The 13,056-nt window shown below is 33.8% G+C and overlaps 1 protein-coding gene across 2 annotated transcripts in view; it reads left to right on the top strand.

Moving 5' to 3' along the window:
* The window catches only part of LOC108372606 (myrosinase 1), a 27,533-nt gene that overhangs the window by 12,554 nt on the left and 1,923 nt on the right, over positions 1 to 13,056 (top strand). The window contains exons 2-5 of one of the 2 annotated variants that reach the window (XM_017628335.1): positions 737 to 935; positions 6,311 to 7,195; positions 9,668 to 9,815; positions 11,993 to 12,083. In XM_017628335.1, the coding sequence (XP_017483824.1) occupies positions 737 to 935; positions 6,311 to 7,195; positions 9,668 to 9,815; positions 11,993 to 12,083 (1,323 nt within the window). The remainder of the gene's footprint in view (positions 1 to 736; positions 936 to 6,310; positions 7,196 to 9,667; positions 9,816 to 11,992; positions 12,084 to 13,056) is intronic. The other variant, XM_017628336.1, reaches the window with a different exon arrangement.

Raw genomic sequence — 13,056 nt, 5'->3', positions numbered from 1 at the left:
CTCATACGCCATGTATCACAATAAGCAGAAAGTTAAGTAAAATTAGAGTACTAAAATATTTACAGCTTTATTCATAAAAAATAAAGTATTTGGTTTTAAAGAGCTTTATAAATTGAAATTTTCACAAATTTTTCAATTTACAAACCTTTAGAGCTACTTTATTTTTTATGAGTAAGGCTATTAAACTATTTACTCTGATTTTGGTAGTTGGTGTTTCGAAAGTTTTAGAGCAAGATGTATTATGGGACGATTTTCCATCATCCTTTGTCAAGTTTAGTCGTTCTACAATACAACTTTTTAGTGTAGAAAATTTGAAAAATTACAAAGAGCTTACATAACTATTCTTAATAAATAAAGAAGACTGTAAATGATTTATAAAATTAATTTTTTTTTGAAAATATCGTTTTATGAAGCTTTATAAATACATTTTCTTTTTTATGAATAAGGCCATTACTACATATAAATTATATGATTAATTCCCGCTTGAAAACTGACATTTTTCGACCCCATTGGTGGCGCTGGTGTCGAGATAAATATATATATAGTTTTTTACGTAATTACATTTTTCACATTTCTTTAGATTCCCTTATTAAAACTACATGTGAGATAAGAGTTTTTGACCCGTTGGGTAGCGCCATTTGCGCCCTTTTTCTACATAAATTATTAGACTTTTATTAATTTTATTACTTACTATTAAAAATTATTAATCAATTCTTCGCGTCTATATCATTTGTAGCCCCACACCTGCGGACATAAAAGGACGTAACTTTCCGCCCGATTTCATTTGGGGTATTGGTACGTCAGCATATCAAATTGAAGGTGGTTGGAATGCGTCCGATAAAGGGGAATCGATATGGGATCATCTAACACACAGATTTCCGGAAAAAATTGATGATCAATCAAATGGTGATATTTCGTCTGACAGTTATCATCAGGTAAATATTCATACAATACAAAATTTATTCACTGGCTAAGAGTGAAAATTTGCTAAGTCCGCTTTCACAAATTTTACAGCAGAGGAAAAAACCTCTTACAGCCATTTTCTTCAAGTATTTCACAAAACTTTGAATGCAACATTTTGCGTGTTGAAACTCCATACGAATCGGATGGATCTGATCTTTATTAAAAAATTTCGTATTATATTCGCCTAATCGGATTTTTGGTGCCTCTTTTGGACTTAGCAAATTTGCCTTTCTATGAATTCGAAACGTTGCATTTTTAATTTATCTTGCTTTCTATACGAAAATATGAGTTTTCATAAAAAGTGGACTTAGCAACTTTTCACTCTAAAAAAAATGTAATACTAAATATTACTTTAAGTCGTAAAATTTATTCGATCGAATTAATACTACATACTTACACGCGCTTGACTAAACGTGGTCATAAATCAAGAAAATTGCATGCAAATTCTCCAACTGTGTTTTTTATTTTGAAAGTTCGTATTTGTTGTTTGTTTAGAAATTACGTTAAAAATTTATGGTCAATTAATTTATCATAACTTGCCAAGGGGATTGACGCATTCAGTGTGATAGCTAATAGTCGGTAGTACGTACGAGTACCTTACGTTACACATGCCAGTTACTTTCATTGCAACTTAAACTTTTTCTTAGTTAAATTCTTTATTCATACAAGTGTATGTATGTATGTACATATGTAGGTACTTGTGTAAGTAGGTTGTAATTACATTTGCATTATTCATTACTTAAATCATAACCCGATTACTTATGCGCATTTATTAAACTATAAAAAATTATGTATTTTTTATTTATGTAGAAGTAGGCGTTTGCTTAAAACAGGTGTGCAATAGTATATTAAGTAGAAATAAAATTACTTTCCATAAGTGTTGACACGATTAATTGATATATAGATATATGTTAATGTCCGTACGAGTATATAGATCATTTCATATCCACCATCAAGTAATTAAATTTGTTTGTATATACGTAGGTGTTTCAATTGACAGGGGTTAAATAGCAGCACATGGTGGGTTAATTTACGAGTAACGTGAGTAAACTATATCCGGTTTAATTTTAAACTTAACATCACTGGTTCAGGCAGGGAACAGCATCACTTCGTGCAACTGCGTGGGTGGGTAATGTTGCCTGGTAGAAGTGCTATTATTTAAATGAATAAATTCATTTTACATGATAAACGATTTGCAGATCGTGATTTTTGTTCATCGAGAGCGAGTGCTCTGCTTTTCAAGTGCCTACCAAGCCCGAAGTAATACCTGTTGGCAAGTGTTATTCTTCGCTTGATCTCCAGGCTGACATTATTGGGGGTGTTATTGCTGGATCTTATGTAGACGAAGTTCTTCAGTAACTTTTAAGTCCTAACTGCCAACAGTGACCCGTGTCCCAATAAACAAAGACCCTTTGTTTGTTGCCAAGAGATACTTGGTCTTGCTTTTGCTCACTGCGAGACCAACTTCTTTTGCTTCCTTTTCTAAGCTAGAAAATACTGCGCTCGTGACCCTGGTGTTGAGGCCGACGATATTATTTGCATAAGCTAGTAGCATCGCGTTTTCGTTAAACGTGTACATTAGGGTGCTACTTGAAATTTCAAAATCTAAATTTTGTATTTGCAAAATAAATTCATCCACGAAAATTTTAAACAAATTTTTAAAGGTCGCTGCTAGGGTTTGAATTTTTTTAAACGCTACAATTCGAAAAAAGTTCTTGAAATCTTTTAAATGTTACCTAATATTGAAATTTACTCCTATAAATTACTGGCTGAGTTATAGTTGATCAAAGTAAAAATTTTGTTGAATTTTTGCGATTAGAAAAATTTTTTTTCCGACTACGTTAGCGACCCTAAATTTTCTTTTTTATTTGAAATGTTCGCGGATGTCTTTATTTATTTTGAACAAAATAAAGGGATGCACTATGATGTTGATATTTTAAGGACCACCCTAGATAGGCTGCTTGTATTACGATTTCCAATTCAGATCGAAGAAATCGCACTTCGTTTAGTCTCTAATGGCTCGGAGTGGTCCTTACCTCTTCGGACGGAGCTAAAATTTGTGCCACACAGGGATGCCCTTCGAGTTGGCTTTAAAATCGACGAAAAGATAGGGTGTGTCGACTTGCTTACCTTAGATCTTTTCTAGGATTTGACTAACTGTGAAAATCTGGTCAATGGAGGGTTTGTCAGGTCTGAATAGGACTGTTTAGCTGATTCATGAAGGATTTCAATCTTTAGCACAGTATGATCGATTGGGCCTTGTATGGATTACTAAAACGGCTTATCCCTTCGTGTGAATTGGGTAAAATACACAGATATTCTAATCTTCGGTCAAATATTTATCAGACCAAACTGTTCCTTAGAGCCGCTACATGGGCACTGCTAGCTTTTCGTCGCCGGCTTTGCACAGCTCATGGTCTGATTATGGCAACTTAACGTAATTTATGGCTCTCTCTTAAAAATTCTGTTAAATGGGTGTTGCTTATAATTGAACAGCCGAAACTTAACGTAACTTAATGCCAAGTCGAAATCTGTTTGATTTTGATTCTCTAAGTTCTACGTTCCGTTAAATTAAGTTAAGTCACCGTAATCAGGCTTTCAGTCGCTTTTCCGTCAGTACCAAGAGCTTTGTTCGTTTCACCTCGTCTTGGGCTTGGAAGGATGAGAACTTCGTCTTAATACCTTGGTTTGGGTTCCTCTTTGCTGAGAAGCGTTTTCTTCATAGCTCAGGTATACTCTGAGCGTCTGTTATCAGATTTCCATCTTCGTATTTTCAGAAACTTGTCTTGGTATTAAAACCATTTGATTGTTGCCTTATTTTCTGGCCACATTCCTGCTTGCCATTATTTCAAGAACTTTACCCTCACGCCCTTCTGCCTTTTGTTTCTTCTTCTTGAGACTTTCCTCCCTCCACTGCTAAATGTTTATTCAGGCGATGAGAAGTGGCTTGTTTGGGCAGTATTGCGAGTCGTTTGCGAAACTTTCTGGCTGTCCGTTGTGACGCCAGATTTTCGAGATCCAACTTTCGTCGCGCTGCGTTTTGCAACTTCCCTATTGCACAGAGGCACATGCGGCTTTTGCCTCCAAGGAGGCAGTCGATGTTGGCTTTTCTTAAGGAACAGACGGTAGGTGGCAGGTATAAAAGTAGTTACACGCTGAACATTTTTCGCAGCCTTGTCCTTTCTATGGCATTTATTTATGACATCCAGCAGTTGGATAAATGCACCTTCCCTGTGGAGGGTCCGTACATTACAGGCGCATGCCAATAAATATTGCCCTTTTTCTTCATTCGGGCTTTTCATTGGTTTGGCGCAACAGTAACAGCATACCGAGCAGAACGATCTTGCTTCATTGCACTCCAATGCCTCTAACTATTTAAATGTATTTTCTGAAAATGAATGTAAGCCTTTTTTAATAAACGAAAAGTGGCACATTTTAAGTGAATACGATAAGTATACGTTTGCATATTTCCTTACATAATGAATTTACAGATCAACATCAACTGCACTAAGGCGGAGATTTCAAACATTTCTGTTTACACTTTACGACAAATATTTACGGTCAGTAAATATTAAGTTCAGACATTTATGATATTAACTCACTGACCTACATCTGCGATATGTCTTGTCTTTCGGCTGTATTGCTCAATAGCATTGTCTTGCCAACTGGTGTAATAATTGTATTACAGTATGAATGTACATATATATGTACATACATTAGACCACGTCTACGATAATTCTAAGAGGTCGTGAATCGAGCGTTTATTTTTCTCATAGGAATAACTCGTAAGAAAATGAGTTCTTCTCTTTTAAGGTCAATCTAATGTTCCGAAACTGTAAGAATACATTAACTATACTCCATTTAAGTGTTAAGCAGGCTCAAATTCTTCCCTAAGCATATAGTTATGTAAATTCCCCAAAGATTTTTTGGAAAAATGCTGGAGTGACAATCCTTGGCCAGATATGAGTCTGGGTCTTTCCGCTTACGTAGCCCCGACTGTCGTGGGAACGATGAGGGTCGGTATCCGGCATTTCTGGCTTAGATAGTCGAAAATGTTTTCTAAGACAATTGAAAGACACAAGACAAGATAGTTTGAAAGATTTTCTTTATTCTACATGAAAGTTTTACAAAAAAGTTTCCTTGCCAACTTTCATGGTGAAAAGCTCTTTTGACAGAAAACTCTTCTATATCATTTTGCTCGCGCTGCTCAAACAGTTGCAATGACCGAGTGTGCAAAGCACTGGCGTGCCCTTCAAGACGTCCGAGGTACGAGTTCTGGGCAGCGAAATTTTAAATTTTTTTAAATTTATTTTTTTTATTTTTATTTTAGTTTTTTTTTATTATTTATTGGCCTTATAACAGTTTTTGTTAAACAAATTTTTGAGCTTGAGGTAATTTTTTAATGAACATTTTTGTGGAGAAAAAACAATAATTTACATTTTGTTAGAACTTATAGCTGCTATTTCGGAGATCAACACGTCTCCTCATCAGACTTCTTCAGTGATTTCGCTTTTTTTCTTTTTTAATCTAATTATCTTTTCTAGATTTTATTGTTAAAAATATATTTTTTAATTTGATTTAGTTTTTAGAAACATGTTTTATTTTTTATGTTTATTTATTTGTTCCTTTTTTTAAAATAATTTTAATATTTTAATGTTTTATGCGCACTTATTTTATTAATCCTTTTTTTAATTTTTTTTGGTAATTCTTATATTTTAATTTTTATTTATTTTTTTTTAATTTTTAATTGTTTTAAAATGAAAAATAGCTCTTTTTAAGTTCATTTAATTTTTGGACACTTATTTTATTAATCTTATTTTTTTTTAATATAATCTTATAATTCATACTTTTTATGGTTTTAAAAAGAAAAAAATATTCTTTTATTAATTTCACTTAATTTTTCGAAAGCTTGTTGCTAAAAAAGATCCTTTTTCATTATAATGCACGCTCGAGATTTACCTGTGTTATCACTGCAGTCGAGGTTTTGTTTTGTTAAAACCGTAGATCAGATGACCCCACGGCTCCTGAATCCACTTCAGCTTCAAGAAAATCTGCGTATTTCTGAGGCACCGAACTTAAATAATTTAATTAAGAAAATAATTTTCGCTTTCATTAGCAAATTATACTACTTTGTTTGAACAATGCAGGCAGTGATGCATACAGAAATATGATATAGAATTTTTTGCATTCTTTCCACTACACTTTGTATATTTATGTACATAAGTAAAATCACAACAGCGTTGTCTTTATCATTTTTTATTTTATCATTCGCTTAACAATGAACAATCGAAGCTTTTAATTTGATTAAATAATTTCCCATGATTCTCTCTGTTTCTCCCTACAATAGTGGCGTCGCGATGTGCAAATGATACGCGATCTCAACGTGCATGTCTATCGCTTTTCAATATCGTGGACACGCATCATGCCCGGCGGCTACATGAATCAGGTGAGCAGCGATGGCATACGTCACTACAGTGATCTCATCAACGAGTTGCTTCACTACAATATCACACCAATGGTCACAATTTATCACTGGGATCTGCCACAACGTCTGCAAGAGTTGGGCGGTTGGACGAATCCGGAAATTATACCAGTTTTTAAGGATTACGCCCGCCTTCTATTCGAAATGTATGGCGACCGTATTAAGATTTGGACGACAATCAATGAACCTTGGCACATCTGTGAATTTGGTTATGGCGTTGATTATATGGCACCCTCTTACAATTACCCTGGCATTCCCAGCTATTTGTGCGCGCACAATTTGCTCAAAGCACACGCTGAGGTGGTGCATATGTATCGTGAGAAGTATCAAGATTTACAAAAGGGAAAAATCGGCTTAACTATGGACACATCGTGGATGGAACCTAAAACCGATTCGGTGGATGATCAAGAAGCATCGGAGCGTGCATTGCAATTCTATTTGGGTTGGTATGCGCATCCGATCTTCTCCAAACGTGGCAATTACCCACAAGTTATGATCGATCGTATACATAATTTGAGTAAGGAGCAGGGTTTCACACGTTCACGCTTGCCAGAGTTTACAGCAGATGAGGTGCGTCGTATACGCGGCACTGCCGATTTCTTTGGCATTAATTCGTACACCAGCAAACGTGTGACAAAGAATGATCACAACAACAGCAATAATTTTCCAATCCCATCATTTAATCACGATATGGGCGTGATCGAAGATCAAGATCCCAACTGGACTGGTTCAGGTTCGGCGTGGTTGAAGGTAAGTGCATGATGTTGGAGTATGGAAGACACAATTGTCGGATATCGTTTTGAGATTAGAGTTGAGCTGACGTCCATTTCTGCATAGTACTTATGGCAAAACTGTTTTTTATTTTTTTTTATTTTTTGGTTATGAGGTTCTTCCAGCGGCAGTGCGATATTTAACTAAATAAATTGCACAAAAGTGAAAGGTGCTAAATGAATAAATTAAATAGTAGAAAAAAAAACGTTATCACATTATTTTGCATATTTTAATAAACATTATTTGTGTTATTTAACCGGACTGCCATTGTTTGTGAAAACGTGTCGGAAGAAATTTCAATTTTGATTTAATTAGAGGCGTTTTTATAGAGACAAGTTGCTAGGCTTCAGTAGTTTACTCCCACCAAACCGAACAGCCATTTTATAAGAAACAAGGCACTTTGCGACTTAGAAGATCGTTTGTGTAAATATAATAATAAGTCCCTTACCCTGACCCAAGATACCATCGGTTTCCCTTGGTAGGTAAATTCCTAATGAAAGAGATCCGACTGTGGATGAACTTTGGCTTAATTAATTTATTATTGGCAATTAATAATTTGAATTTTTGTATGATAAATTGGGTAACAATTAAGGTCAAAATTGGTGAAAATATTCTTAATTGTCGATTAGGTGGCTGTTTGAACATAGTCTTACCTACTAAAATTTAACGAGCTATATTTTTTTTATAAAATTTTGAATAAAAAGTGTCAAGTTTTTGGGTGATTTTGATAAAAAATTTTGAATTTTTATAATTTTTGTACAAAGTTTGAAATGTTATATAAATAATGCGCCAGACTTTTAGTAAAAAATATTAAACATCGAATAACCAAAAGAAAAAGGTATAGCCAAAATTGGTCAAACTAAAAAGTTTCTGTTATTTCTTCCATCACTGTAAGAGTAGTAGCCTGTAGGATTCCCAGAAGCATTCTCGTGCTTTTTGTTCCTTTAAATGCCATTCAAATATTTCCGCTAAAAAGTGCAATAAGTAGTAAGGCCAAGCATAAAAAACTTCAAATTAACCATGAATTGTTATGTCAACAGACTGTTTAAACCCCATAAAAGGGCACCTCAATGCAAATGCATATTTATTAACATACATACATGTATGCGTATAATAATTTGTCGTTCAATTTTAATATGTATAATTGATCACTGCGATCAAATCGCAAATTAGCAATGACAAAAAAAATTAATGCCTATATAAGAATGAATGTACACCTGTATATTAGAGACTGTAACTGTGCACTTCAAAGTTGATTGACAGCTGGAAAAATATGTCGTTGACAATTAAAGCTACTTTAAGGCACTCCGTACATTACGTGCCTAATCATAGTAGAGTAACGTTTCTTCGTGCCGAATCGAATGCATTACGACTCGACTTCACCGACCACATGTCAAACACATTCTACACATAACACATTTTCTGGCGGTTCTTTCTCAACTACACACTTCTGAAAATATTTCTGTAGTAAAATATTGTATGAACGCTTATTGTTTGCACGAATTTTAGCACGAAATAATTCATTTTAAATTACTTCCTATTGAAATGACAAATAGTTTTTATTTCCAACCCAAAAAAGTAAACAAATGTCGATTTCAAAATGGCAAGCGCCTTACAATATTGGGCGCTTTGATTCAAGCAGCTTTTATGATAAGGCGAAAACATGATTATGAATCGTAATGTACCAAGCTTTATTGAAATACATGTGTTCGGCATAAAAGCTTCAAACTTTAGCATGCCGAAACAATTACACTACTATGATTAGGCGCTTAATGTGCGTAGTGCCTTAATGTGCGGAGTGCCTTAATGTGTAGTACAATCTTTTCAGAGTTGCTTTGCCCAAAGAAAGTAACTTTTTTGTGTTTTTTTGCGCTACTTCAGTAGGAAGACATCGACAATGAGCCTCGTAGAAAGTTAAAGTTGGCTTCAGATGGAATTATGCTACACTAATGTAGAATGTACATGTATGTATGTATAAGTATGTAGGTATGTATGTATGCAAGGCGAAAACTTATACAATTTGTATTACCAATTCCTTGGAGAATTAGCATAACGCACATACGTATGTACATACATACGACATACAATTTCACATTTTTTCTACCTTCCTTTTTTCATTTTCTGTATGGGGTTGGTTTTGCTAATAAGTTCCTTCCTGCCTTGCTGTAATTGCAAGGTGGCTGTTAAGAAGGTGTAATGAGAAACGCTTCGAAACGAGAGAAGACATTGAATAGCATCTGTTTTTGGTTGTTTTGGCAAAGTGTATTTTTCTGAGTGCAGGCTGACAAAATGTATACAAATTGGTAGCAGGAATGCTTTGAATAGGTCAATGAACTTATGAAAGTTAGTGCAAGCAAAGCAAAAGCAAGCAAAGAAGCCTAGACAAAAAATATATGAATTTTTATTCTGAAAACTGAAAGAAATTATTATTTTTTTTTTTGCAAATTGCAGGTCGTTCCCAAAGGCATGTACAATTTACTCATGTGGATCATGAAGGAATACAACAATCCTCCAATAATTGTCACAGAAAATGGCGTTAGCGACGTGGGTGGACTTGCAGACTATAAACGCGTGGATTATATTAATTCCTACCTCTCGGGTAAGTACGTGGGCCATTCCATTGTGACATTGGTGAGACATTTTACTCTGGAATGGGATCAGCTGTGAATCATAACTACAAACATATGTCGTAGTGACTTACAGCGAAAGAACGATAACTAATGTATACAGTTTCTTAAAAAAAAACACCCAACCGTTTCTTAGTTAGTTTATGCAGGCACCTAGAACGCGTTCCAGTTTTGGTTTAGTTCTGCATGAGAACAAAATGTAATGCCAAGAACCTTTCCACAAAAGAACCAAACGGGAACAAAGCATTGAGAGCAGTTTGCACGGAAACAAAATAAGAACAAAATGTTTGGGAACGTTTTCGTAAAGAACAAACAGGGAACAAAACTCTAGGGACCATTCTCAAGAAGAACAGAATGAGAACGAAACTTTTGCGTACGTTTCCAATGAGAACAAAAGGAGAATGAAAGTATCGAGAACGTTTCCAAGGAGGATCAAATAAGAACAAAAGTCTAAGGAACGTTCTGCTAGAGAACAAAAGTTTTGTGAACTTAACGCTAAGAATGAGAGGTGAATCTGCGTGTTGGAATGAAAAATCGTTTCCGTTAGAAGCAATATTGTTAATTCTACCTCCACATTGTTTATCATTAGGGTGAACTATCCATTTATATAGCAATTTTTGATTTTCTGTGCAAAAAAAAGAAGAAAAAAGTTCTTGTCTTAAGTCTTTCGTTGACTTAATTTGCATAATTATCTTTCATTTCTTTTTTCATTAATTTTAATTTCCAAATATTTTAAACTAATGAACGCTATGTGAAAAATTTTGTTCTCGCTTACATTCTTCGCAAATGGTTTAGAGAAAATTTGTTCCCGTTTCGTTATATGACAGAAAGTTCCGGAGTTCCCATTTTGGTCTCCTAGAAATGTTCCCGAAAGTTTTGTTCGCTTTTTGTTCTCCCGGTAAACGTTCCACAGGGGTTTGTTCTTATAAGTATAATTCCAATTGAGAACGTTCTCGACCATTTTGTTCTCATTTTGGTTTTGAAGCATTTTTGAGTACAAAACTACGAGAACGACATTTAGTTTCGATCACACTTTTTGTTATCGGTCCCTGATTTTATTTAACTATCATTTGAATGAGTGTCACTGGTGGGACACTGAAAATAACTCTATTTTACCTTTGTGCACTCAAAGATGAATTTTAGCCTAAACACTTAATTTTCAAGGAAGAAGGTTTTGTGCTGTAAAATATATGTAAGCTATACGCTTTTGTCATAAAAAATAGGCTGATATAATCTTCATAGAAATATTAAAAAACTATTTAAATTTGTGACTGGTGGGTCAGGTCCCTTTGACTGGTGTAAGGTAATTATATGAAGTAAAAGTTTCCATAGAAAATAATTACAGGATCCTTTTTATTTTTTTAATATATTTCAACAGATTAATGAAATGTAGTCATTTAAAAAGAGGTAATTAGATAATTTTTAATTTTATGTCATTTTTCCTTTTTTTCGCATTTTGTTTTGTAGGCTTAAGTTAGCCCTAGGCAACCGTTTTATAGCTTTTCGAATCAAAGGACGTTCACAGAGCTAGACCTTTTTTAGCAAAGAAACATTTTAAGAAAGAAATTTTTATGACTACCAAAAAAAAGGTCTATAAGTATGNTGAGTGTCACTGGTGGGACACTGAAAATAACTCTATTTTACCTTTGTGCATTCAAAGATGAATTTTAGCCTAAACACTTAATTTTCAAGAAGGTTTTGTGCTGTAAAATATGAGCTATACGCTTTTGTCAAAAAAATAGGCTGATATAATCTTCATAGAAATATTAAAAAAACTATTTAAATTTGTGACTGGTGGGGGAGGTCCCTTTGACTGATGTAAGGTTATTATATATGAAGTAAAAGTTTCCATGGAAAAAAATTACAGCTTCGTTTTTATTTTTTTAATATATTTCAACAGATTAATGAAATGTAGTCATTTAAAAAGAAGTAATTAGGAAATTTTTAAATTTATATAATTTTTCTCTTTTTTCGCATTTTGTTTTGTAGGCTTAAGTTAGCCCTACCCAACCGTTTTTATAGTTTTTCGAATCAAAAGACGTTCACAGCGCTAAACTTTTTTTAACAAAGAAACTTTTTAAGAAAGAAATTTTAATGACTACCAAAAAAAAGGTCTATAACTATGTATTTCGTTTCTGTTGTTTTGCAGCGGTTTTAGATGCCATTGAGGATGGGGCCAATGTGCAGGGATACACTTATTGGAGCTTAATGGACAGCTATGAATGGAAAGCTGGCTATACGTAAGTATGAGTATTTTGTGTGTATGTACATCTGTATGGATATTTATCAACGCTTTCAATGTAAAAGGTCCTAAATGAAAAATGTGAAATTTAAGTACCAAGTAGGAAAAATATCTTAAAATAAAGGAGGATATGCTTTTAGGCTTGGTCACTCCGAATTTTGGCATGTAGGCGTATCTAAGAGCTAACTACACTCAAAAAAAAAATCAGCTAAAAATATGTATTTCTCTCAACACACGGTTTGGTAACTATAACCAAATGATGGTTGAGAAAAAAATATTTGGTTGACGTAACTAAAGTCTTTCGTCAGTGCAAGTAAAATATTAGAATAAAATACGTTTTAGAATAAATGTGAACAAGGGCTTTTTGCTTTGAAAATTCAAATATGAGATTCTACTTAGTACTACAGTGAAACTATTCAAATATATATTTTTTTAACAGGCAAATTGAAATCNAAGTAAAATATTAGAATAAAATACGTTTTAGAATAAATGTGAACAAGGGCGTTTTGCTTTGAAAATTCAAATATGAGATTTTACTTAGTACTACAGTGAAACTATTCAAATATATATTTTTTTAACAGGCAAATTGAAATTGAAAAAATATTTCATGCGAACAGGTCAAACCATGTCAAATCTGCGAATGGTTGGAATCAGTCATTTTTGATTTGAATGAATTTTGGTCAGAGCTATTCTTTTACCATATAATGAAGTTCTGCCAAAAGAAAAAACGAAACTTTTTTCGAAAGTTATCCCAAATTGTAAATTTAGCAATTTATGTTTTGAATATATCAAAAACTATTATACTTAAAAATATTATTCTGGTCTCGTTTTAATGCGTGATGTGTTGTGGAGTGTAGAAGCAATTTGCATCAAAAAGTTAATTTCGTTAAAAAATGGTACTTACGATAATTTTGCGCAAAGGGGTGAATATAAACAAGTAAGAAAGTCTAAGTTCGGGCGGAGCCGAACAT

Source organism: Rhagoletis zephyria, unplaced genomic scaffold, assembly GCF_001687245.7.
Source record: "Rhagoletis zephyria isolate East Lansing unplaced genomic scaffold, Rhagoletis_zephyria_1.1 Rzeph_scaffold_05913, whole genome shotgun sequence".
Classification (NCBI taxonomy): Eukaryota; Metazoa; Arthropoda; class Insecta; order Diptera; family Tephritidae; genus Rhagoletis; species Rhagoletis zephyria.
This window is presented reverse-complemented; position numbering and strand designations above follow the sequence as displayed.